Source organism: Stylophora pistillata, chromosome 1, assembly GCF_964205215.1.
Source record: "Stylophora pistillata chromosome 1, jaStyPist1.2, whole genome shotgun sequence".
NCBI classification, from domain to species: domain Eukaryota; kingdom Metazoa; phylum Cnidaria; class Anthozoa; order Scleractinia; family Pocilloporidae; genus Stylophora; species Stylophora pistillata.
In genome coordinates, this window is record NC_142519.1 from 23,422,842 (window position 1) to 23,450,048 (window position 27,207).

At 37.7% G+C, this 27,207-nt stretch overlaps 2 protein-coding genes across 2 annotated transcripts in view; both read right to left on the minus strand.

Moving 5' to 3' along the window:
- Window positions 1–27,207, minus strand: part of LOC111331370 (pre-mRNA-processing factor 40 homolog B) — a 35,423-nt gene that overhangs the window by 6,089 nt on the left and 2,127 nt on the right. Inside the window, exons 3-16 of the mRNA XM_088745530.1 lie at window positions 23,495–23,708; window positions 21,104–21,303; window positions 20,043–20,156; window positions 14,850–14,970; window positions 14,231–14,261; window positions 12,861–12,968; window positions 12,427–12,538; window positions 8,126–8,263; window positions 6,144–6,440; window positions 5,772–5,826; window positions 5,470–5,603; window positions 2,037–2,151; window positions 1,706–1,797; window positions 145–261 (exon numbers count right to left, since the gene is read on the minus strand). Of these exons, the coding sequence (XP_088601656.1) occupies window positions 145–261; window positions 1,706–1,797; window positions 2,037–2,151; window positions 5,470–5,603; window positions 5,772–5,826; window positions 6,144–6,440; window positions 8,126–8,263; window positions 12,427–12,538; window positions 12,861–12,968; window positions 14,231–14,261; window positions 14,850–14,970; window positions 20,043–20,156; window positions 21,104–21,303; window positions 23,495–23,708 (1,848 nt within the window). The remainder of the gene's footprint in view (window positions 1–144; window positions 262–1,705; window positions 1,798–2,036; window positions 2,152–5,469; window positions 5,604–5,771; window positions 5,827–6,143; window positions 6,441–8,125; window positions 8,264–12,426; window positions 12,539–12,860; window positions 12,969–14,230; window positions 14,262–14,849; window positions 14,971–20,042; window positions 20,157–21,103; window positions 21,304–23,494; window positions 23,709–27,207) is intronic.
- On the minus strand, window positions 6,453–8,119 carry LOC148741740 (uncharacterized). The gene is made up of 2 exons (XM_088745610.1): window positions 7,594–8,119; window positions 6,453–7,158 (listed from the first exon to the last, which is right to left on the minus strand). The coding sequence occupies exons 1-2, from the start codon at window positions 7,841–7,843 to the stop codon at window positions 7,094–7,096; spliced, it is 315 nt and encodes a 104-aa protein (XP_088601736.1). The 5' UTR covers window positions 7,844–8,119; the 3' UTR covers window positions 6,453–7,093.

The following is a 27,207-nucleotide window of genomic DNA, read 5'->3' on the forward strand; positions in this document are numbered from 1 at the left end:
CTTTAGTATAATAAACTAGTAACGATCTAAAATCCGGTTCTCCCTGGGGTGTAGTGTTTCTAACTACTGTATGCATTCAAGCTTTTCCTTTTTTTCACTTTTATTACAAGGGATGTGTAGACATTTTGTTACATTTGAACTTACATGATTGAATGACATTTTGATGTTTCCAGGATCCAGTGTGTCACTCCTGTGATCTCCTTTGACAAGGTCATTAAATTCACTAAAACCAGTGTTCACATCAACTGTAAAATCATGATCCTGAAATTCATATTTCTTTAATTAGAAATGTCATTTACAGACAAGTACATATAGTATCTGTTTTTGGTTTATCAACGTGTACATCTAATTGGAACTCAACTAAAGACACTTTTAGTGATGAAATCTTAATTCTATGTTTCTAGGAGCACAAAAAAATCAACAACAACAAAAAAACATTTTAAGGTACGGTTCATTTAATTAGTTATTAATTCAATCCTTTGTTTGTTTGCTTTGCCACTTGGGTAAACATAAAATGACTCTCTGTTACAAACGTTTCTGCTTCAATAAAGACATGACAAACCTCATCACTAAGTACACATGTAGACAGCAGGGCTCGACACTAACTTTTTAACTTACTAGCCAAGTGGCTAATGACATCTGAGATGTTACGACAATTTTAGTCTGTTTACTGGCCAAACTGGCCAGTGGAAACTAAAAACCACCAGCCAAAACTGAATTTCTTCTAGTCTGTGGCTAATGGACTACCGTTAGTGTCGAGCCCTGAGACAGGCTAAGCAATTGATTTCCATCAGCCAAACAATATATGAAATAAAAAACAATGACTTTCATAGCTCTCTTCCCTGTGAAACCTGACTGGACAAATTTTAACCCTTTAACTCCTGAGAGTGATTTTTATCTAATTTCTCCTCACAGTATCACTGCTGAATCAGATATAATAGTCATGGGAATTAAGGAAGTGATCATCAACTTCAGGCTTTGATTGTCAAATCAATTCTCCCAGTCATTACCATAAGAAATATAAAGAGAATAGTGAGAAGAATATTCCTACTAACTTAAAGCGCATATGACACCAAATTTTTTTCTGTTTCCTGTAGTTGGATATTTATAAAAAAAGTTTCGAAGCCTTAGAAGAGCTGGAAAAAACTAAAAAGCATTTTTTTGCTTTCAAAATACGCGCAATTTGCCTTCAAATTTGTCCCGGTCATCGCGCGGCCAAAATCGCACGTGATATCGTAACGTGACGTCACATTGTATAACTACATCTACTTCATCTCCAGATTCTTTGAAGTCAATGGAACTTTCATAACAGTCCGACTCAGAGGAATCATTAGAATCACTGGACATCTTTGTCCTTCAATGCACTATCTATCTAAGTACTGCAGAATCCTCTTAGCGACAACAGACCTTCGCGACAAAGGTACACAATGTGACGTCACGAACAAATTCGACGGCGATAAACTAGGTCCCAGTCTCCGGGACAAATTTGAGGGGAAATTGCGCGTATTTTGAAAGCAAAAAAAAAAAAAACAAAAATGCTTTTTACATCTTCCCAGCACTTTTAAAGCTTCGAAACGTTTTCTATAGATATCCAACTACAAGAAACCAGAGAAAAAAATTTCGTGTCATATGCACTTTAAGGGTGTAAACGATTAACGACATGACACAACTTCACATTCAACTTAAGGCACACTGTTGTTCTTACCTTCAGAATTTCTTTTATAATTTTCTTTTCTTCACTGAATCTGGCTTTCAAGTCTTCCACATAAAACTTGAAAAGGTCTAATGGAGTTGACCCTATTAGAAAGGAAGGGATGACTAGCGGTATGAACAAATTGCATATTCAGATGTGAAAAAGTAATTCAATGTTGAGTAATAAAAACTTTGTTTCCAGAATGTTTCTCTCTTAGTTTCTTGTTTTAATTTGTTTGTGGAACTTTTTAAAGAGTTTATGTGAAAACATATTTAATGGCAATTCTTTCATTCTTCACTTTGCTTTCTACAGTTTACACTGAAATAGTAATCAGTGATCTCACCAGGTTGACCCAACATGTTTGTAAAGCGAACATCTGCACTGATGGTTGGATACAAGTCAATCCATAAAGACATGGAGTGAAGTTTGCCTCTCTTGTGCAACTCATCTAACAAGACCTAACATTAAAGATGAAAAGTAGTCAGTTTCTTGCCTACAATAAACGATGGGCTGTAAGAAAGAGTAGATATACAACAATAAAGTTATAGATAATGGAGTGAACAGAAAAAAAAGGCCGAATTTTCTGGTTGATGTTACACGCAGCAACCAGAAGTAGAGGATTTGTACTCAGCGTTGGTGGGAAAGTTACCCTCAAGCAGTTTGTCAGATCTTCCTTAAAGATCATCAGCACCATTTGATACCTCCAGAGGGAGAGAGCCACTGTGTCAGAAAGTGTCTTAGAAATGACTATAACACAATAACAAGGCATAGGCTCAAACCCAGATCCTTCAGTCCAGAGTCCAGTGACTTAACCCAAGAACTCTTGATCTAAAGTTCAGCCCACCATTAGGCCACGACACCTCACACACGGTGGGAACAGGAATGCAAACAGTTGACATAACACTTCCTAAATATAGTTACAGCTGAATCTATCAGGCAGGCTGCCATGTACGTAGAAAACTCCCTAAAGACAAAATTTCTGTTCAAAGGCAATTACAGCTTTAAAGTCAAAAGGAAGGTAAAAGTTGCTTTTGACATTTTGGGTTCTTGTTGATTGTTTGAGGTTAAGAATACATATGTATATATGACATTAGATGTCATTTCCAAGGGAAAAAACATTATATAACATGGCTTTTATTTTAATTGTGAGCAATCCACATTTTTATAGCATTTTGGTTGTTACAAAAATCAGGGGGGGAAGGGTAGTTTCTAAAGAAACTGTGGTGTTGCATCAGTGGGGGTAACAAGGTAATTTGGTTTCATCAACTGAGTTGATAATGTAAATTGGCCACCATAAATAGTTTCAAAGCCGACGTTTTGAGGGTTAGTCCTTCATTATTCACTTTGAAAAAGTGCTAACACTCATAACATCAGCTCCAAAACTCTTAATGGTGGTGAATTTACATTATCAACTATGTTTGTTAGGGTTAAATGTGACAAGGAAAACCATCTTTTATATATATACTTTAATATCAATAACACTGCCTGAGACAGAAAACAGCTCTCCTAATATCATAGAAGCAGGTATTCAAACTCAATTGAATATTCATCATCCCTTATGATGACATGATAAGTTTTTAGAACACATTGTTAATTTATGTAAGGGTCTTACTTTGTAACTGTCAGCATAGTTAGTAGAGGAGACTGGTTAGGAAACGCGGCAAACTTCAGTCGGATAGGTTATTGTTCGATTTTATCGAGGTCACGTGACAATGACCCTGCACACATAAATCCAAAATGGCGCCGCGGGCTTGTTTCGACAGTCAAGTAGCATTTAAGTTTTTGGATTTTCTCCGTGATCGAGCGACATCTTACCTTCAAAGTATAGCTAAAAACATTAATCAAGTGAGTGGACATAATGCCAGGTGAAAATTTTTCAGTATTTGGCTGTGGAACGTGTAGGAGAAGTAAAGGAATTGGAATCTGGAAGCTACCGGCGCCGCGAATACCCTGGCTCCAGAGGTTTCTCTTTTTCTCCCTGTTTACAATCCTTTCGGGCTGCGAAGCAGCGAGATTGGACGCAGCTCGGCGAATCTCGCTGCTTCGCAGCTCGAAAGGATTGTAAACAGGGAGAAAAAGGAGAAAAAAAGAGAAACCTCTGGAGCCAGGGTACGCCGCGAAACTCAGAATAGAAGAATTGGCGAGAAGACTGGCTGAAAATAAATAAGTTACTCTATGTTAGATAGTTTAGCCATATAGCCTTTATACTCATTTTGTCTATAAAATAATCTATAATGAGTAATATTTAATATGTTGCAGGTTGTAGCTACCAAATTAATCTTTTGTAATAAATTACTTATTGACAAATTGTGGCAGGCTCTTAATTCTAACTATATCTGCCTTTCTTGTTCTTTGCTGGCTCTACAAATTTCCTTTCGTAGTGTTTCTGTCTTCATTTGTTTACACTGAATTTTGTGTTTCTGTATAACATCTTTGGCCAGTAAAAAACACCGTACAGTAACATATAAATGAATAATGCTGTCCAAAACATCTTTTGCAATGCTGTTATCTACCACTGTGTCTGAGTCCAACAACATGGTGTTATATGCTTAGACCAATTGAACATCACAAGCTGATTTGGATTCTATCTTAACATTGTCAATCTTCAGCTGGAGACTTTCTGAGGTCAGAATCCTAAAATTATGTTCTATTCTCTTAAAAATTGTTTGAGCTTGTTTAGAAATAACCCAAAGTCCACCTCGGTTTAAAGATGAAATTAGTTTTTGACTCCCTGGTGATTCATCTTCCTGTTTGCTGTGAGCTATCAAACAATCAGCCACTTTGGTACTAAGCAATGTTGCCGCATTACTTGACAACCCCACAAAAATCTTTGTTGAATTGAGGCCTATTCTTGAATAGTACTTCGAGTAGAATTGTTCTGCATTTTCAGTTTTAACCAAACGCATATACATGGATTCTTCTTCTGAGAAGTTCATATTTTCTTCATCCCAGGCAATCGTATATCTTCGTAGCTCTTCTTTTACGCTTTGAGGGTAGATTTTCTTTCAATTTTTTTGACTCGTGCTTTCATTGATAACGCTTCGAAGTCTTCAGCAGTGAATTTGGCTTCTTGAGTCGGTTGATTTCACCGCGCTTGTTCCTCCTTATGCTTTATTGTCTTGTCTTTTTAATCCAGCCTTAGTCTTACATTTCTTTTGGCACAACTCGCAAACAATTCCCTCTTCATATTGAACCGAAAAATCGAAAGACTTTCAGTAAAAAAAAATATGTTGTTGTACTACGACCGATGCCATTGCTAAGGGCATCAATAACTACAAAGTTTTTGGGCGAAAATAACGTTTTAAAGGCTTCTGAAAGACGTACAGAGTCAGCTGCTTCGACAAAGTGCTCTTGTAATTCTTCCTCGTTTTCCAAAGTTTCCAATATGGCATCAAAATCGTCGCCGAAGAAAAATAAGTCGTTCATGTCCTCCATGTTGTTTTGGTTCTGTGCAGGGTCATTGGTCACGTGACGTTCAAGCGAAGCTCAGAGGACAGACAATAGGCCGGCCCTTTGAAGTTTGCCGCGTTTCCTAACCAGTCCCCTCTACGAACTATGCTGTCAGCTTCAAACTAAAGTCAACCCCACCCCAACCCAACCAACACTGTATTCTGCTGACTTATGAAGAATCTTTTCTACTCCCTTGATGTAACTTTGACAGAGTGGGGCTAACCACACCTTAATGCTAATAAGGCAACAAGAGGGATACTGAACTATTCACAAACTCCTTACTTTCAAAACAATGTGTGGTATTTCATCCACATAAATATACTCACCAGGAATCCTTCCCTGTTTTTTCTCTGTTGCCTTTTCACTCTGTTTTTCTCTCTTTGCTTCTCCTCTTCTTCCTCTTGTTCCAGAGTCCTGATATGCTCCTCAAATGATATCAACATGTCTTCTTTCTCACAATCTGAACATTAAATGATATCAAAATGATTAAGTATTAAATTACTGTTGCTCCAGTTACTGATGTACAAAAAGTTTCTACTGGAAGACAAGCTTGAAGGAGACATTGATAAACCTCAAACCAAAGCATCAAAGATGGAACAAATCAACCTGCAAAATTAAGTTTTATTACCTTGGATTTCCTCATCATCCTTATAAGTTGGGTGTTCTTTCAGCATCTGCAAGGCCTATTCAGGGAATTAATTCAAATAAAAACCAGAAAGTTAACAGCCAAAACCTTAGCTACATACCTATTTTATTCTCTAAATTTTAACACTACAACAATTGTACACACCAGCAAATCTTAATTTCGATTAATAATGAAAATTTCTGTTTGTCTACCCTGTGTTAAAATAAGATTTACTGTAGAACTCTACATATACTCCACAAAAATTACAATTAATTATAATAATAATAATAACAATAATTATAGTAATAACAATAAAATAACAGTAATGATGATAAAAATAATAATAAACTGCTAGGGGGACAACACAAGTCTCACCTCTGCCCAAGTGGTCCTGTAAGTAATGCCAGGCATGGAATTGTACACTGTTAACATCAGCTTTCTGTTGTGTGCCCTTTGTTCTTTCTCCTCTTCCTTTTCCTTCTTTGTCAGGAAAAACACTACATCCTCAAACACATCTTTCCTGTCTCTTTCATGTACAGCCTCCCACATTGGTTCACCCTCAAACAATTCCCCAGCCCTGCGCCACCGCACTGAAGAGTGCATCTTGGGATGCTTTTCCAGGAAGCTACGCAAGTCCTCACGCGCCTGTTTTGCTTTTTGCCTTTGTTCTTCCTATGAAAAACACAAGTACAAGATTTAATCAATTTTGCATTAGCTGTTTGTTACGTTTAAGCATTTAAGGCTACATGTATCTGTGAGGTACGATACTTTGCCGATTTCTGTAAACTGACTGGGGTAATCTTAATGTACCTCCACACAGAACAGGTTGCACTTTCAGGCAATAAATGTTCTCCTCTACTACTTCCCTCCGACTAAACTTGAACATTGTGGCTGACCTTGAGAAGGTGCTAGTCAGTCAAATCCCTCAAAGCATTTCAGGCTCAATGTTTGAGCCCTGTGTGAGGGGTACCTCATGGTTTCAATTGGCCTTAACATTCTTACTGACCAGTGACTAAGGTCATTTACTTTGCTTTTCAACAAAGAGTTCTATTTCACTGATAAATGTCCATTTTACCAAGTATTTAACTAACATGTTTGGTTGGAAAGTGTCTTTAGTAGTATGTACTCATAGCTACTTTGCATGATTGCTGCTCTGAACACCACTCTTTAAGGCACCTGCTTCCAAGCTCATCTATTGTTGATGAGCTAAGAAATGAAATGGATACATTCAGCAAACATTGAAGTCATGCAACAGGCATAAAAATGCTTACCATATTCATTAGTCTAAAAGCCGAGCGATTTTTTCACAAAACTTTACCAAAATCTCAAAAATTGGAGCTAGAGAAGGGTTCTCGGGTTATAGCCAAGTGTTTTTCCCAACACAATTTTTCTGAAACAGCAAATTCAAAGGAAACATAGATGTATTTGTCTACAAGCCGAAATACTGCATGTAGAAATAAACAATGAAACAAGTTGAAGTTGGTTGTTGACTTTATTTATGTGGTGGCTTCTAAAGGAACCGTTTGTTGTTTTCGGCACGTGGTAAATATGGCTTACTGTTTGTCCTCAGTGTCGTTGTCGAATTCGTTGTTCATCTCCTCCTCATCCTCTAGTTCAGCTGTTTCTCCCGATGAGATTGCTTCACCTTCCCTGCCGTCTAGGGTGTTAAAGATTCCCCAGGTTTTGAACGAGTGTATAGATCTTGCAAAAGTGTTTTGATGATTTCGAAACTGACCAATCAGAATCACCCAGTCCCATGATTGGTAAACAAACTCGTCACATACTGCAGTGTTGAAATTTGCGATCATGTAAAGAGAAAACTCACCTTGGTTTCTCTGCACTGTAAACCAGTCAAGTAATCTCTCATCCAGCTGAGGATATTTCGGAGTGTAACAGCCCATCGTTGTACATTTAACTGACGTCTTGAGCTCTCCATTAAAGAGGATCTCTTGATCTTTCCTCCAGCGGCGGATCATAGGCTCACTGATGACGTACTCTCTGGCTATCTCGGAATTGTTTTCAACGGAAATACTCCATTGAAACTGACTTTTCTGTTTCGAAACTTTTGCGTTCATTTCAGTTTGTTTGATTATGGAATTCTCTGAATATGGTCTCGGCTTATAGCCAAGTATTTTCAATTTCCTTTTTTTGAGAACCTTGCTGATTAAAACAGATCAAAGTTTAGGGTCTCAGCTTATAGCTGAGTTCGGCTTATAGACGAATAAATACGGTAGCTTGCGATGGACTAATGTGCACTTTTGAGCTACATATAATAATAATGCACCTACATATATGTAGCAATATGCCTAATACAGTCATGTTGAAATATAGTATGGAAACCATATAGAATAGCATACCTTTTCCTCATTAGCTCGTTTTGTTTTGTATTCATTGAATGCTTGTTTTTTCTCATTCATTTTCTTCAAGGCTCCATATCTGGGATCATTAACAATCATCCTCATGGCATTATCCCAAGTGGAGTTAGAAGGAACCTCCTGTCCATAAGAGTTAAGTAAAAATCAAAATATTAGTAAGTATAAAAATTTGAATATACTGTAGTTTCTTGGTTATAAGGTGCATGGATTTTCAAGAAAATTCTGTCTTCAAGTGGAAAGTTGAAAGTTGAAATTGGGGTGTGTGTTAGAGCCAAGTACTTTTGTACAACTATATCTTAATTCTAGCAGAACTTACAGTTAAAAAGACAAGAAAAGGACAACAATTGTTGGTCATTGACTTTTTTAGATCTGATGGTTCTTGGCATGACTAAGTTACTAAGTTTGGAGTGCACCTTATAACTAACTGCGCCTTATAACTGAGAAACTACAATACACGTAATGCACAGAGGATAAGTTAAAAATGTAGTACCAACACATTCATACAATACAGTAGTACAATGACATACACAGTGTCCTTAATGGTTTGAAATTTCACATAATTCTTCTTGTTAACATAACCACTCCATTAGAAGGACTAAGTTTATATTTCATTGTGGTTGTATTAACAGGAATCAACACTCAACATAAAATAGAGCATAACATCACTGATGTGTGCATGTTTTGCTGACTGGAAAAACAAATATATCTTGAATGTAAACAAAGCCAGCCAGTTGAGTTTAAGTATGTAATGTAAATAACAGTTTTACTAGAAATTGACATAATTTTTGAATTTCAGTGGGACTTTGAATGTCACTCCTTTGCTTGCTTCTCCATCACTTCCTATTAACTTTTAAGTGAATCTGCTGACAACTGCATAATCATGGTTCCATAGTTTCAGTTTGTGTGTGTGTTTTCATTTTCAAAACTTTAAGCTCTCACTGATTAACTAGTTCAATGCAAGTTCAAAACGGAGCTGCTGTAAACAGTCCTACACAGGTTTGAAAACTCTTCAAATTTATATGCTGCTATTCACATCTTTCTTTGTCATCCTATGTCACAATTCAACTCACTACTGCTCAATAATATTTCTGTAGCCTGATGATTGTCTCTCCCACTTACATGCGATGACAAACCTCTACAGTTTTCTGCCTTAGAACGTTATACCTCAGAAACCATTTTATGTGAACACATACTTGTGTATTTTGACTGATACCTGGCTTTTTATGATATGAAGCAATGAATTCACTAGAATACTTTCAGTAAATTTATTCTGATAGAGAAGATTATTTTTGTCCACAAAAGTGTTTTTAATTGAATTTAATCAATCAGCCAAATACTTTAACTGTTCAAACAGTTCTTGTTTCACATCAGATTTCATTGAAGTGCTTCACAGTGTTGGGTTTGTGCCTGAACTCCCCATTCTGCACTACAGTATTAAAAAGAACTCAAAACACTCTTCACTTTGACAAGACTGTGCATGTTAGTTAAGGAGAAAAATAGTTTCCCAGCACTGAACCCTGTGACCAATTGATTCAAACGAACTAATTTCAGTCACCCACTTCATCACTCTTTCACAGTGCATCTTCTGAGTGGAGTGGCTTACAAACAATTTGATTAACATTTATTTATGAGAGGACAAATAAACATACCTGATTGAATTACAAAGTAAACATTCTGTGCTTCAAATCAAACCTACATATCTTTGAGGTTCACATTGGCTTAAATACCCCCAATCCTCCTTTTCTAATTAATACATGAACAACTACCAAAATAATATGTACATTTATTATCCAACTACACTTCAGACAGTACAAATAATGCCATAGATGAGTACAAATATCATGCAGTATTTGTACTCTAGAGTACAGGTTAAACAGGTTTTCTCACATCGCACAAGCAAAGAATTGGATTGTAGTGATGGGAAAAAAAAAGGCGGACAATTTGAATCATACTTCCGACAACAAAGAGTCAAAATGGCTGGCAAATATAGATCCAAGTTTATTAGATGAATCGAACAAAGAAAAACAGCTAAACGACCAGGAAATTTCTTCATTTGTGACCCTCCATAGGACTTTAAAGCTAAAGGTGATAGCACGCTCACAACACGCTGACACAATGCGCTTAGTGTGTCCTACAACACGGATTATGCATAGATTTAACAAAGAAGAGCACACTTGTTTTGTTACGCAGGACTTAACATGCTAAATCTTTTCTTTCTCTTAGTGTGTGATCGGTAGTGCGCTTAATATATAGCTGTGCGATCGTTAGAACGCTTAGTGTACAATTGATGGCGCACCCCATACAAAAATTCTCGGGGAGACACCAGCCATAAAAAGTATGCTAATCAGCGAGAATCAAACATGACAAGTCATGGCAATGATTCGGCTGACACAAGCGAGACAAACGAACAAGAATTGAGCAAGAACAGAGCAAGACATGTGTGCTGCCGAGCGCATCTGATGGGGCCATATTCAAGCCCTCCCATTCGAAAATTTATGGCCAGACACGAGCGAGATTCAAGTCAGACAACAGTCCCCCTCTTAAAACCAGCAAGAATCTAGCAATGAATGTTTTTCTCACTGTGGAACGCTCGTGAAACCAAACGCAACTTATGTTTATTCTCAGCCCTAAGACACTCCAAACTTTCTGTGATATTTTAGCGTGGTGGAATACTTGGAAATGAATGATGAGAGTTTGGAAAAGCTTAATCTTAATTTGGTGAGCCAAACTACAAAGACAACAGAAAATTTGTAGAAGCACATAGTCTGTTAATATAAATACTTGTGACTTTTGCTTGCACCAGCGTGTTTATAGGTTTTAAATTACCGTTCAAATTCATTAGAGTACATCTGTGCGAACACTGGAACTGAATTTTGACAAAGCTTGTGCCTGGCATGGTGCTCGTGTTTATTTTGAGCAAACAACGCTTTTGGTCATCATGCTATTCACCCGCTCAAAAAATATTCCCCAAACTTTACCACGCGAGATTTGTTTTGCGTTTGTCCGAGAAAACATATCTACATCACAATACACAAGACTTGAAATGGTCGACGTTTATGACCGAGAAAAAGATCGAAAACAGCAAAGCACACCGTCGGGTACTGTAAATCTGACTAAAGACTACTTCTTCCAAGAAACTGCAAAAAGCAATGAGTTACGTTGACTTTGAAGCTGAATCTCATCGTCTTTTATGCTTGAAAAACGGCGATCAATGGTGTATGTCAATACATACAATGTTGAAAGAAAATCAATAAGCTTATGCTTGACAACAAGCAGAATCGACTATTGAATAAAGGCTGATGGTTTCTAAAGAAACTGTTTGGGGCTGCGTCGGTGGGGGTAATGAAATAATTTGAATATATCAACAAAGTTGAAATGGTACATTGGCCACCTTTATGATTATAAAAGCTGATGTTTCAAGCGTTAGCCCTTCACCCTTTGCTCTGACGAAGGGCTAACGCTCAAAACGTCAGCTTTTATAATCATAACGGTGGCCAATTTACCATTTCAACTTTGTTGATATATTCAAATTAGAATCGACTATTATTCGTCAATAGGCTCATTCAAGAATAGTAATTAACTATGCATTGATATTCATTTTAACCACTTCAGCCAGTCGTTTTTTAAAGTTCTTTTGACAGGGTGGACACACTAGCCTAATTGTTGCATGCGATCTCACACGCTAAGTGTGTTGTGTCGTCTCGCACACTAGCTTTTGTTTTCGAAGGTTAACATGCTTCTATGTTCAACTGCTCACGCTACATTGTTCAACAGGTCACACTTTTTTTGTTTTTAGTGTGAAAAGATTTTGCCAATAAAGTGTGCCCTTGGACACACTTTAAGCATGCTAAAACTGATTTCCTTTGTTCTAAAGTGGAAGTGTTTTTGTGAGTGTGCTATCACCTTTAGCATCAAAGTCCTATTATGGAGGGTCACTTTTATTGAAGAAAATAGAAACAGCAACACGACGACGCGTCAATTCCGTTCCGCTTCACATACTTTTGTCATGCACTCTCCGTAAATAATTATACGTGAAATTTGCCTGCACTGAAATAACAGTTTGGCGTGTTGGATAATAAATAACTTATTAGAAGTTTTGTTGTGTAGTATCGCTGAGTATTTTTACTCGTTATTTGTATTTTGACAAGCCTGTAGGGCTCGTCAAAATACGACACAACTCGCAAAAATACTCAGCGATACTACACAACAAAAATGACTAATAAGATATAAGTACACAATTTCATTGAATACTTTAAAGAAAGCATATAGGTGTATCAACTTGCCTTTTCTCGTAGGAGTTCTTTGAAAGCTTGTTTAGCTTCTTCCTTGGTTTCATAAACATATTCTTTCTTCTCCACTGTGGCAACAGCTGGAGTTTCACTTATGTTCACTGCACTGTATTGTAAAAATAAAAAGAATTGGAATTGAATAGTTCCAATAGTCTAATTTCATCAACTGTTATATAACTTGCTGTTTGTTTTGTGAAGTCCAGGAGGGACGAATGGCTAAATTATCATACAGATACAATATTGTTTTCCTGTTGTTCTTTGCTGTTATCTAGTATATGCATCAATTAATACACCAACTCTGCAGATCAGACAGATGATTGTTACTGCAAATATCCACACATTTTACAACTCCTTGTTCAATATTAATCAAAACTGTTTGACCATCAAAATAAATATGACATCACAGAAGAAAAAGTTCTTTAACTGACCTTGCCATGGGATAATCTTGAGCAGTTCCCTCATCAGCTTTTTTGCCATCTTTTTCATCACTTTCCTTGTTTTCATCTTCATCTTCATCATCTGACACTTCCTCCTCCCTTGATTGTTTTAAAAGTAAACACAGTCAAACCTCTATCTCTATAGCATCCTATACCCAGCTTCTATCTAGTGACTGTTTGACCTCTAACAGGGCGGGTTGTAGGTATTTTTCTTTATAATGAAAACTAAAAGAATGCATAACAGTTGACCTGCATGTTTGCCAGTCAGTGCTAAGATAGATAGATACTTAGATAGATAGATAGATAGATAGATAGATAGATAGATAGATAGATAGATAGATAGATAGATAGTTAGTTAGATAGAAACTTTATTAATGTGTCAAAGAGGCTTCTAGTTTGGGAGATATCCCATACTAATGTGGGGACACAAATAAAATGGATAAAAATTATTTACAAAGAATATTATTACCTACTTAAGAATAAAATTAAGTCATATCATATATGAAAAAATATGAAATGAATTGAGAAGTACATAGAGCACAGCCCCTCCAGCCATCGTCTAATGGGGAGCTGAAGTCACGCTTACGTATGCGGTTTTTGAAACTAGCTAATGTTGTGGATGATCTGTCATAAGTTGTCAGTTTACTCCATAATATAGGTCCTAAATAGCGTAGTGGATGTTTGCCGCAAGTTATTGTGTTGTATCTAGGAATAGAAAAGTCGGCCTGTCTTAAATTATAGGAAGCGTTGTGTTTCTGAAATATATTACAAATATTCAAGGGGCTAAGGTTGTGTTTAACTTTGTACATTAAAATGCATATAATTATTATCCTGTAAGCGTCTGTTTACTTGCGAAGGTAAATTACCTTTCTGCAACAAACGTTCATAGGTGGAGTGTTTGTCTTTGAATACAGCCCTTAGGCCTCTTTCATGAACTCTCTATTTCCTAATCTCTGATTCCTAATCTAATCCTAATCTCTAATTCCTAACTTGTACATTCATTTGATAGGTAAGGAAATGTCATGCATATTAACATCATTGTATGTAAACATGACAGTTGGTAGTTAATATTTTAAAACTTGTGTAAACCTAACAATTATTGAATAGTATTTTTCTGACAGACTTGAAGAAAACCATGAATGCAAGAAATACTCTTGAGTTTTTACTGTTTGGAAGATCCTGTGTTGTGCATCATACAATCAAAATTGAAAAGATCAATTCTTATTTGATTTGTGATCCAAAACTGACAAAAATGGAAACATGGCTAGAGAGTCAACATGCATCACATGCACATGTACATGTAAGTAAAATAATTAAACAACAAGACTTGCTTCATCACAAAATTGATACACAATACTTACTCTTCTTGTTCTTGTTCTTGCTTGATTATTTCTGTCACAAGATTAATAATAGCACAAGTACTGAAGTTATTGTACAAGAACCACATCACACCATGCATTGTCACAAGAATGTAAAATAATAACCTCTTCAAACTCAAAGCAATTGAAGTTCCTATGAAAGTTAAATGCAGTTAAATAAAATTTAATGGAGTTAACAACAAAGAGTATCAGCCTTCTCCAGTATTCAGCGGTTTTCTCATATGCACACAATGTCAGAATTTCATGTGCTTTTCCTCTGAGGTATTAGTGTGCTTTGAGGATGAACTTGCAGCATTATGAGGATTGGCAGTGCAATGTCCAGGCAGTTCCCCCCATTCCCTCCCTCTGTCCACCATTTATTCAGACAGTGCCTGTTTCTCTTTCCTGTGTGGGGGCTCATGACTGGGTTGCCAGGATTTGCCAGTCACAGGAGAAGCCTCCATCTAGGGGCTGGCTGCTAATAAAGGAAGCTCCTGGATGTTTCAGGCACCCAACCTCCACTTACAGCTGTAGCAATGCATTTGTTAACCATTAATATTATAATTATTATTAATATTGGTGTTTAAATCTCAGTAAGTGCATTCCCTGGTACCAAACTTACCCTTAAGTTCTGCTAGTTCTTTTGGGATTGTCCAAGTTGATTCTTTGGTTTCATTATTGTGATAATAAATTTTACCAGTGTCTGACTTGTGCTCTTTCCAAGGACAGGAGTCAAGTTGGACCTGAAACACACCAAAGAATCAACTGTCACCTATTAACCAAAACTGAATCTATAAACATACAGATTAAGCGACCACAAAATGGCAATTCATAGCTGAGTGCAATTAAGCACTTCTTGTCATTCACAATCATTTTTATCTTATATGTATTTACTTTTGGTCTTATCAGGCTCTAGTTTCTTTTGTCTCAGATTGACTACCAAACTAAAAAGAGACAAACAGGTGCCTGGAGGGGTGCTGTGGATTAGTTTCCAACGATGACCTCCTTGCCAACCTTCAGGCCTGCCACTGTAATGATCAGCGGTATTACATATTATGGACATGCACATGTAGTGAACACATGAGCATCGTTTTGTAAAGAGGTTGGATTTTTAAATTATAAAAACTGTTATCAAAACCCATCGTGTTTTCATCTCAAGAATATTACATGGTGTCAGGAGTAAAACACGAAACAGAAACTCAACCATCCATCTAGCGAAATTTTGGAAAAAAACAGCTGGCGTTTCAGAGCAATCAACATCGGCGATCCAACTTCATGTCACAGGATCAGTCACTTCTCAACACGCCGGAAGAGGTAGAAAACACCGAAGAAACACAACAACCAGTGGAAATCGAAAAACACACAATCGAAATGGCCATGCACTTAAGCCTCCCACCTCCAGAACCTCTCGAGTTAAGCGGGGGAAACATCTCGGCCAACTGGAAGAAGTTCAAACAGAAATACGTAAATTGTGAAATTGCGACCGGAATAAGCTTGAAGGATAGTGCAACCAGGGTAGCAACACTTCTGACAGTTATTGGCAACGATGCTATCGATGTTTTCAACACTCTAACCTGGGATGAAGAAGATGATGACAAGAAAATCGACAAGGTACTGTCGAAATTTGAGCAATACTGTGAACCAAAGAAAAATGCCAGCTACGAAAGATACCAATTCTTCTCAAGGGCCCAAGAAAGCGGCGAAAGTATTGACCAGTATGTAACGATACTAAAAAAGCTTTGTGAAACATGTGAATTTGGAACATTGAAAAATTCTCTCATCAAGGATCGAATTGTACTTGGTATAAACAACACTAAAACGAGAGAAAGACTTCTCCGGGTGACAGACCTTACACTCGAGAAAGCAGTAGATGTAGTACAATCTGCAGAGGCCACGGAAATTCAAATGAAAGAACTAGACTGTGACTCATCAGTGCATGGAATTGGAAAAGAGAAAAACAAATTTGCAGACAAAGAGACACCCTCAGCTAATGATGAAAAAAGACCCCCAAGCAAGAAGTTCAATTGCTGGAACTGTGGAACTAAACATGGTCTAAGAGAGTGTCCTGCATATGGCAAAACATGCAACTATTGTCAGAAAAGAAATCACTTCCAGAGTGTATGCAGATCACGGAAAAAAGTCCATGGACTGGACGTAGATCAACAAGAAGAAGAACAAAATCTTGATTCAACCCTATTTGTAGGAGCTGTCACTACAGACATTCAGATCTACAATGAGGAATGCTATGTGAAGCTTCCAGTAAAAGGGCATATCACAAAACTCAAGATAGACACTGGATCTCAAGTTAACATCATGCCGTTTAAAGACCTAAAGAAGATAGTTGGTAGCAACCCACAGATAAATGCCTACACACACAATCTAGTAAGTTACTCCGAAGACAAGCTAACTGTACTTGGCACTGCTAAACTACCAGTGAAATCTAAAACAGATGTCGAACAGGAGCTGACGTTCCACATAGTAGAAACAAATCAACCAGGAGTACTGGGACTCACATCATCTAGAGATCTGGGTCTAATCAAAGTGATTATGGCAACCAAGAGAGAAGAAGACCAAACCAAACCAACAGAGGAAAGGAAGCTAAGAAGCTCTCTGAAGAACTGAAAGAAGAAATGCTGCAAAAGTACAAGCAAGTATTCACAGGTTTGGGACGTTTGGAAAAACCTTACCACATTGAAATAGACCCTACTGTGACACCTGTTGTAAACCCACCCAGAACTGTCCCAGCAGCTCTTCGCGACCGAGTGAAGAAAGAATTGGATGACATGGAAAAGCGAGGGGTTGTTTGTAAGGTAGACGAACCCACAGACTGGGTCAACTCCATGGCCATTGTTGAGAAGCCCAATGGTAGTCTATGGATCTGTTTAGATCCAAAGCACCTCAATAAAGCAATAAAACGGGAACATTTTCAGCTACCCACCATAGAGGACATCACTACACGTATGGCAAATGCAAAATGGTTCACCAAGCTAGATGCTAACCGAGGATACTGGCAGATACCTCTTGACGAAGAAAGTCAGCTTCTAACCACTTTCAACACACCATTTGGGCGGTACTGTTATCAAGTCACTCCATTTGGAATCACATCTGCCCAAGAAGTTTTCCAAAAGCGGAGGAGTCAACACTTCAGCGACTTGGAAGGAGTTGAAACCGACATCGATGACATAACAGCGCATGCAGAAACAGAAGAAAAACATGACCATCATCTACAAGCAGTCCTGGAACGATGTGAGAAGATTAACCTAACCCTAAACAAAGAAAAGTGCATTTTCAAAGTCAAAGAAGTCACCTACATTGGTCACAAACTAACGCAAGAAGGAATCAAACCAGATGATGAAAAGGTGCGTGCCATAAACGACATGCCTGCACCAACTGATAAAAAAGGAATAGAAAGACTCCTTGGAACTATCAACTATCTGGGCAAGTTCATTCCCAATCTGGCAACCGTCACTGAGCCTATCAGAATTCTGCTAAGAAAGGACATCGAATTTCAGTGGTCATATGAACATGACAAGCACTACAAGAAATCAAAAGTATCCTAACCAAAGATGGAGGGCCAGTCTTGAGATTTTTTGATGTTCAAATGCCTGTTACCATCAGCTGTGATGCCTTCCCAACCAGTCTAGGAGGGGTGCTACTACAAGGTGGATGTCCTGTTGCATATGCTTCAAGATCCCTCACGGATGCTGAATCAAGATATGCTCAAATAGAAAAAGAACTCTTAGCTATTCAGTTCAGCCTAGAATGTTTCAACCAATACACCTATGGCAAGAAAGTCACCATAGAATCAGATCACAAGCCACTTGAGGCCATTGTTAAAAAGGTATTGGCATCAGCACCACCAAGACTGCAAAGAATCCTACTAAGAATGCAGAAGTATGACTATACATTGGAATACAAACCAGGAAAAGAGTTAGTACTTCCTGACATGCTATCCAGAGCACCACTTCCCGAGACCACTTCTGGCGGCATGGAAGAAGAAATTGCATTACATGTCCACCTACTAACTTCTAACTTACCAGTCTTGAAGCCAAAACTAGAAGAAATTAAAGAAGCCACAGCAAATGATCCATCAATGAAAGAGCTGAACGAAATGATCAAATTTGGATGGCCAGAAACAAAGTCTCACACGCCAGCAAATATTCAAGTCTACTGGCATGTAAGAGATGAGCTCTCTGAAATCGATGGCATTATTCTCAAAAATGACAGAATATTGATCCCATCCTCTAAGAGAAAAGAAATGCTCCAACGAATACATCAAGGCCACATGGGGATCGAAAAATCCAAACGACGAGCAAGAGATGTACTTTACTGGCCAGGAATGAATTCTCAAATCAGCGACATGATAGCAAGATGCACCACTTTTTTAGAGCATCAACAGCGAAACACGAAAGAGCCAATGGTACCTCAGAGCATACCGAGCAAGCCCTGGGAAATGGTAGCCACAGACCTGTTCGCATGGGACAAATCTGAATACCTGATAATTGTTGAATATCACTCAAGATATTTTGAAGAAGCCAAGCTTCCAGACACCAAAAGTACCACAGTCATAACCTTCACCAAATCCATGTTTGCCAGACATGGAATACCATCTGAAGTGATCAGCAACAATGGTCCCCAGTATTCCTCAAAAGACTTTTCGCTGTTTGCTCAACAGTGGGAATTCAAACATACTACTGTCAGTCCACAGTATCCCCAAGCCAATGGTCTTGCTGAGAAAGAAGTTCAAACAGTGAAAAACCTACTAACCAATACAGGAACACCCCAATAGATAACACTGGTTCACCAGCGCAACTACTCATGAGCAGACGGCTCAGATCAACAATTCCCACAACTGACGCACAGCTCCAGCCTAAAGTCCTTGATTCACACAAAGTTATGGAAAAACTGAGGCTCAAACAAGAAAAACAAATGATCAACATGCCAAACATCTCACCACGTTAGAGAAAGGTGACCGGATAAGAGTGCAAATGGGAAGCCATTGGAAACCGGGCGTTGTAATAGATCATGCTGGAACACCGAGATCCTCTAGGATTTGAACTAATGAGGGTAAAGAGTACCGTAGAAATAGAAGAGGATTTATGAAATCACCAGAAAGCAGTCCATCAACAACTGACATCTCACCTAATACCGATTATCGAACGGTGAGAGCTTATGAACATTCACCCTCTAAGGAAACAGCAGACCAAGCAATCCCATTTGTTGAAAAACCCACTATGTACAACATCTCACAACCAAGAGGAAATTGATTCATCTGAGGATGAGATCCCAGAGCCTCGCAAGACAGCAAGTGGAAGAACTGTGAGAAGGCCTCTACGTTTCAAGGATTATGTTGTGTAACAATGAACATATCTTTTGTCTTGTTGTTTGATGAAACTGAGGGACCACTGTGCCAAACATTTGCCTTAATGACTGTGTACACATTTCTAACAAGTTTAAGTTAGGGGAAATGTCACACTTTTAATAAGTTCTTGTTTTTTATTTCACTGCCCAGTGTTTCTCAATTTGGTGTTAGTGTGCATACACTCTGTTGTGTTCATTTTTTCTTCTTTTCATTTTCGTTGGGGGAAGTTGTAATGATCAGCGGTATTACACGTTATGGACATGCACATGTAGAGAACACATGAGCATCGTTTTGTAAAGAGGTTGGATTTTTAAATTATAAAAACTGTTATCAAAAGCCATCGTGTTTTTGTCTCAAGAATATTACAGCCACCACATATGTAGCTATTAAAAATCTATACCATTGCCTAGCAGTTTTACACCATGTATAAATATGTACAAATTAACATCATACCTCTCCTGGAGTCTTGAGTTCTGCTGGCTTTTGCCATGTGGAAACTTTGGTGTCTGTATTATAGAAGTATGTTCTTCCATCAGGAGCCTTGTGTTCTGTCCATGGGGTCTTCTCCTTTCACAAAGCACATACAAAACACCCAGTAATGCATATATCATACCAAATCATTCAAGAGAACTTAGTCTAATAATTTCAAATTTACAGTCTTCATAGAACAACCCTCAAATAACATGCTGGTTTATTGCATTATACTGGGAAGTCAGCAGTGGTAATTCTGTGAATTGGCTCTTTTAAACCACTGATTCCTGATGTTGGTTTTTGTGGAGGGTGGAAAAACCAGAGAACTTGTAGAAAAACCCTCAGAGCAAGGACTAAACTCACATGTGACACCAGGTCCAGGAATCAAACCCATGCCACAGCATTGGGAGGCGAGTGTTCTCACCACTATGCCATCCCTGCTGCCCACTATACTTCTACTTTTAAGGTTGAGTTCATTAAGTTCATTACAAACTTTGCATTCAGTACAGCAATTTTGTGAGAGGACCCACTTCAATGGTACAGCTTACATGTAGCAGCACTTAACTTTTGTCATTTGTGTTAAGTAGTTTATCACATCCAAAAATAAAACACCTGCACTACCCGTAACTACAACATGTCCCTGGATTTAAAGGAGGCTTAAGACAACACTCATTCTGTGGTAGAATAACACTAAGTAAACATACATGTTCCAACTGTCAACATCAAATGCTATTGTTCAAGCCACCACACATCAACTTGAAGATATATGTCACAGTGGGTGGGACCACAAGATGGATCTCAATCCACAAAAAAGTAAGAAGAGGTCAGACTAAAACTGACAACTGAACTGCTGAAGTAGACTTTTTAAACATGAGATATACATCTATTTGAAAAAGGAGAGCTAAAACATGTAACTTTTAGTTAACATGGAATTGTTAATCTTGACAGAGCATTTGCCAGTGAAAGTAGCCACCACCCTAAAATACATGTATCGCCTGGCTGTCGAAATAACCAACTTACACATAATATTTTTTATTTTGTACCTTTGGAGGTTTTGGTTTCTTGACCTTCTTCTTTTCTTTCTTGACCTCTTCCTTCTCATTCTGCTGTTGCTCAGGCTTCTTAGCCTGTATTGGGCTGTCTGCAGGTTTATTTTCTTGTTCTTGGATTTGTTTGACTACTGAAGGGGAGCTGGTGCCTCCAGACTCAGCTGCCACTTGCATCGGTCTCACAACAGCAGGCACTAAGAAAATTACAGACAAACAAACATTTTAAACCATGCATACTGAGAGGCTGAAAAAAAAAAAGACCCCACTGATTACCGATAACCCTTTTACTATGGTTTTTCCCACAACCAAGTTATCCAGTGTCTTAATTAGTCAATAGAGCATTAAGCATTGACCACATTGTGACCTAGGCAACACTAGTTGGGGGAAACATGGTTATCTAAATTATTTGTGCAAGTGAGATGTGTTAATCATGATGCAAAAAACCTCCAAAACTATGTTCAAGATTGTGGTTTTTCTATAGATTAACTTCACATGGTAAACTTTAGAAGAGAACTGTGGGACAACATGGCTGGTAGTAAAGATTGGAAATCAACAAATAGGAGAGCAGATAAAACATGGTAAAAGCAACAGGAAAACTCTAAATAGGTCAGCTCACTTAAAGGTTACTTTATGCACCTGATTCAGGTTTAAATACCGTAGTTTCTCAGTTATACGACGCACCCCAAACTTAACAACTTAGTCAAGCCAAGTTCCCAAACTAAAAATTACGTGAAAATACTCGGTTATAAGAAGCACCAAAAGGTTGAGAGTTAACAAAAGATGTGATGGATCTGAGAAAGTTTCATGGTTGTTCTGGCAGTGAAAGCAAATGGCAAAAAACTCCCACCAAAAGTCACATTCAAAGGTGTTCGACAGCTGAATATCAACACGCCACCGCGGATGCAAAATTCAGTGCACAATAAAGGCTAGAAGAACTAAGAAGGTAGGTTTTATCTCCACATTGTTTATTCAGAGACGGAACTTTTCGAGCGAATGACACAAACATGATTCTATGAAACATGGTTCAAATGATTGTTTTGTTGTCATGGATATCAAGTTACCGAGCACATGCTGTTAAGAACGTACGCAAATTTTCATTTGTTTACTTTCCTATGGAAGTTGATTAGTGTTCTAAAAGCAGTATTCCTTTCTGTGGAAGTTGATTAGTGTTCTAAAAGCAGTCTTCCTTTTTAATTCATAGGAATAAAGGATTGGGTTCTATGTAATCTTTGCTACACCTCAGACTAAAAGCTCTGCTTGTGTGGGATTTGTTTAGTGGTCATTTGACGGAGGCCGTATAAGAAACAGTTCTTTCAAAACCACCACAATGGCTCTTTTTAGAGCCACCCTGGTTCTTTTCAGAACCAACAGACCTAAAAAAGTCAAAGACCAACAATTAGTGTTCTTTTCATGCCTTTGTAACTTTAAGTTCTGCTAAAATTGTGATTTTAAGATTTAGTTGCATAAAAATACTTGGCTATAAGATGCACCCAATTTCAGCACTAACATTTCACCCAAAGATAGAATTTTCTTGAAAAAAAACCGTGGGCCTTATAACCGAAAAACCATGGTACATAATTATACACAGGGTTCTTGCACTTTTTCAGGAACACAATTCAGTGACTTTCAAGACTTTTTAGGTCATCTTCAAGGACCTTTTGCATAAAATAGGAGCTAATAGAAATAAAAAAAATCATTAATATTGCTCTTTATTGTTAAATTTCAATAACATGAGCGTGCATGCAGGACCAGCTGAAAAGTCCAATTGACCACTTTCAAAAATGGCTGCCGGATTAATATTCTTTTGTTTAAATTGAAATTACCCTTTCTGGTCTCCTTGAGATAATGTATTCTTTTGAATTTTGTACTGGAGAACAAGGCCAGAAAGACTAATTTAAATTTAAACAAAAGAATAGTAATCCGGCAGCCATTTATTGAAGTGGTCTATGAGTGACTTCAAGCATGCACATCACAGAGATCATGTGCTAGGTAACAATGGTTTTTTTTCAATTCACCAATCAGATACAAAATATTTAAAAATCACACGTCAAACATCATCAGATGAGAGATTTGAAAGAAAACCTCATTTTCGCAATTTCTGCCAGAAACTTACACTTTCAACACTGAAAACAAAAGAAAACTTCAACTTTGATTCATCTGCACTTATTGTCAAGGACTTTTAAGAATTATTCAAGGACTGAGTCTAAATTCAAGACTTTTCAAGTCCTTGAAAACAAAAAATTAAATTCAAGGACTTTGAAGGCCTTTCAAAAAGCACTGGAACCCTGTATACAGTGTAATAGTATAGATCTGACAGTTTTTTTGAGGGGAAGAATTCAAGGAGGAATCAATAATAAGTTACAGAAAAGCCAATCATTTTCTTACTAATCACTACTGGCGAACCACTATTAGGTAATGGCTGAAATGTTCCTGTCACTTGCTGTCCCATAGTCTGCTGGGCAAGTTGCTGAGGAAAAGGCATCCCTGGCATGCCACCTGGGGGATAAGCCATTGGCTGGCCAGTTGGCATGGCAACAGGCTGAAAAGGAGGCATTCCAGCAGGACCATATCCAGGTGGCATCATTGGTATTCCTGAAACCTGTCAAACGAATATAACATATTGAGTTCAAGTCTCTACATGCACATTACTGCTAAAATGTACGACTTCACCTAGAGACGTGCAAGCCAGTGATGGGGAGGAATGATTTCAGGGCTAAAAATTGTCAGTCAGCCAGTGATGAGTCAAAACTGACCATAGCCACCAAAAGTTAAGGTTTGAACGCCTAATGCAGGACTATGCTACAGAATTTTGAAAAGCTGCAATGTCGGTTTTTTTACCTGGACTCCAAGATAATTCATTTTAGTGAATTTTCAGTTCTGAAGTGGAAATCCCAAGCCATTTTAACGGTGATTTCATGAGCGACCCACATTCACAACATATAGACACCATTTTGATTTTGTGATTGCCACGTGACTCTGGACTTACCCAGAGTTCTGTAGTTGAATAAACTTGAATAAAAGGCAGGGGGTGTTTATTCATGTTTTTCATTTTAAACTAGAGGAAATCAAGAGCTACTTCATTTTGGGATGGGCCACTAAGAATTCAAGGAAACTGGCCCGACTGGCCACCAGGCACTGGAGTTAATTTTTAGCCCTGTGATTTGTGCTCCAAAAGCAAGTAGTTGGACCATCATGCAGGAGATTGATTGCAAATGCATATAATAAGATTTCTCTATTATTCACTGCACACAATCATAGATATGCATGCATATGATGCAGTTTGCAAAATTGTGTCACTAACTTTCTTATTGTATACAATGCTTCTAGTTGACCAAAATCAAGCCAAGTAACTTCTCCCTTAAAAAATTTGTTCCTCAGTTCGCCATTGAAAATTCTCTTATTTGTTTCAATAATTATTCCCTCCTACATTATGTGTTTTGAAAAGTCAGACTGATTCATATTAAGATTGTAACCTTGACTGGACTCAATGAAGATTAAATGTTTGCCTGATACAGTAGCAAGTTAGATTGATTTGATACATCAATTATTTGTTGCAGTATGTTCTGCATGTGTCCCGAAAACCTTAGAGTAGTTGACCTCTGGTTCCATTATACAGGCCAGCAGGCCAAGAATCGGAATCAAAACACCCAAAGTAACGAAAAAAAAAAAAAAAAAAATTCAGAGCCTCAGAGACTGATAGACGTATTGTTTTAAAGGGAAAGTACAGTCTAAGAAAAGTTTACTTAAATCAAAAGTTCCTTTCTTGCATTGTCCTAACTGGTTATTCATCTGAGCTAAAAGCGTTTTAGTTGCGAACAATTACGTTCCAAAAAAATTGGCATTTTCAAATTGAAATCCGCCATCTTTATTATGATGTAGCAATAGTCAAGCATGCTAAATTATATCCCTGCTAGAATGGATGTAAACAAGTAAAACAGCAGCAAGGGGGGTGCCACTTATTAAATTCTCGACTTGGATTTTAATCTAGCCGAGAGGATGTAATACATCCATTTATGCTTCAAATGAAACATGGCTCGTCTTCAGGGGAAGGAGATACCTCTGTTGGGGGGAAAGAGAGAGAATGTCAGGAAAATGAATTTCAAGAAGAAACGTCAACCTGCTCAGTCACTCGCGTCTTGGAAATTGCACTTGGTTCTCTTATAGCAACCGTCAAGAGAAACCTACGGAAAATGAGAATGTGTCCTCCTAAGAATTGAATGTACTAGGACACCGACTCAATTTGAAAGGCAAAGGTTTTTTCCTCAAACAAATCCAAGCTGTGGAGTGATAGTGATTTTGCCTAGAGAAGACCGCAGTGCCCGCCACGGATTAATTTCACATTGCTTCCTTGGAATGAGAAACTATTTTGCAGTTACAGGAACCCAGCTTCAGTGTTTAACTGAACAGAAGCCATTTGGAACTAAAAACAGCCCCAGTTGGCATGCAACAAGTTAGAAATGATAGACTTGAAGAAGATCATTCTCCGTATGCATAAACACTGACAAAATTGATTAGAAACACTTAGTTGCCAAAATTAACGCAGACAAAAGGCAGAAGTTAATTGTCACAAATTAAATTTTGTTTGTTTCAGCATTTACCATTAATTTGCAATGGGGTTTTTTATCTTTGCTTAGAATTACCTTCAATGTAGTATTTTTCATTCTAAAATGTTTGAAATGTCGCGACTTGTGAGAAGTAGAGCTTTGTTATTTTTGATGCATGCTAGAAAGTTGCCCCTGTCATACAGTGTTTACATTAAAAATTACCTCAATATAACTGAAGCTAAAATGAAACTTTCGATTTCTTTTGAAAGCAAAAGTACTGCATAATTACGTCAAGTAATAAGTAGTTGGTTGGAAGACAAATATTTTCATGTTCTTTTTATCGTGTCCAATTGATATGATGTGCAGGGTTCAGCAAGCTGTCATTGCAGGTTATTTTTGCCGCCTAAATTTTCTTTAATATTTCACTTTCTGGTAGCTTGTGGAGGGTTACACCTTTTCCTTTTGATTTTAGTATGCATTTTGACATTCAACCACACGACAGTTGACCTCATTTCAACTATTACTTTAGGTGTACTAGAAATTGTTTCCACAAAAGGTCAAACAGGTCAACAAGGACAAAGCACTGAACAAAGTTTGACTATTGCTACATCACAATGACGTATATTCAAGATGGCGTTTTTCTAACCATGAAAGTTGTAAAATTGGGCAACTTTGAAGCCCTCTTGTCGCTAATGCAAAGCAAACTGGATAAAATGGCAGTTATTTTTGAGCTCCTGAGGAAAAAGTCTTCTTATTGAGATAAACTTATTCTAGACCATACTTTCCCTTTAATTAAAGTGAGACAATGTCTCTGATTGGCCTCCTAAAGTTAAATAAGGAATTGAAATGTCTACTTTAGTATGGAAACCAATTTAAAATAGACAGTAATACACAGTACAGTAACTCTGAGCTCATAACAAAAATATTCCTACTGTAATATGAGTGAAGGGGAAGCCATACAGGGGCATGGGGTGAGAAGGAAAAAAAAGTGATATGGGCGGTTACTCTCCAAGAGATTTAAATTGCTCTACACAAAAAGCTATTCAGAAAGGAAGCTATTATTTATCAGAGCTATCAAGCTCAGAACTTGGAATAATAATTTGCATTCAGAAAGGACAGAGAATTCTTTAATGCAAAACCAATCATCCCTTATAGGTAGATTTTACATAGTAGCCATTTGTGCTAAAACATCTCTTATTTCTGGAGTTTGATTGCATTCCCTATCATCAAAGTACATGAAAAGTACCCCAATTGCAGATTTTCTTGACTCTTTAGTCTGTGTTTTATTTCTTAAATTGGGATTGGCTGGACAATAGTGTGTAGGATTCGAGTCCACTGGACTTTGGATACCTGGAATTTGGTTCACCAATTCAGGGTCAGTGTCAGTCAGATTTGGGTTAAGTGGATATGGCAGGAATAGGGGCTTACTTTTCACCAGTTTCCTGTGGTACTGAAATGGATAGGAATGACTTGGGTATCTACAAGGTATTGCTGCTCCTAAGCAAGTAAAAAGACCCCTTCTTTATTTCAAAATTTCCAGTCATACAAGAAAAG

Bases quoted from the DNA above. Each gene is read 5' to 3' on its own strand.
- LOC148741740 (XM_088745610.1), bottom strand. From the start codon at position 7,843: ATGAACGCAAAAGTTTCGAAACAGAAAAGTCAGTTTCAATGGAGTATT. The intron at 7,159-7,593 runs GTGAGTTTTCTC...TTGCTGTTTCAG, and splicing joins TACAGTGCAGAGAAACCAAG to AAAAATTGTGTTGGGAAAAA.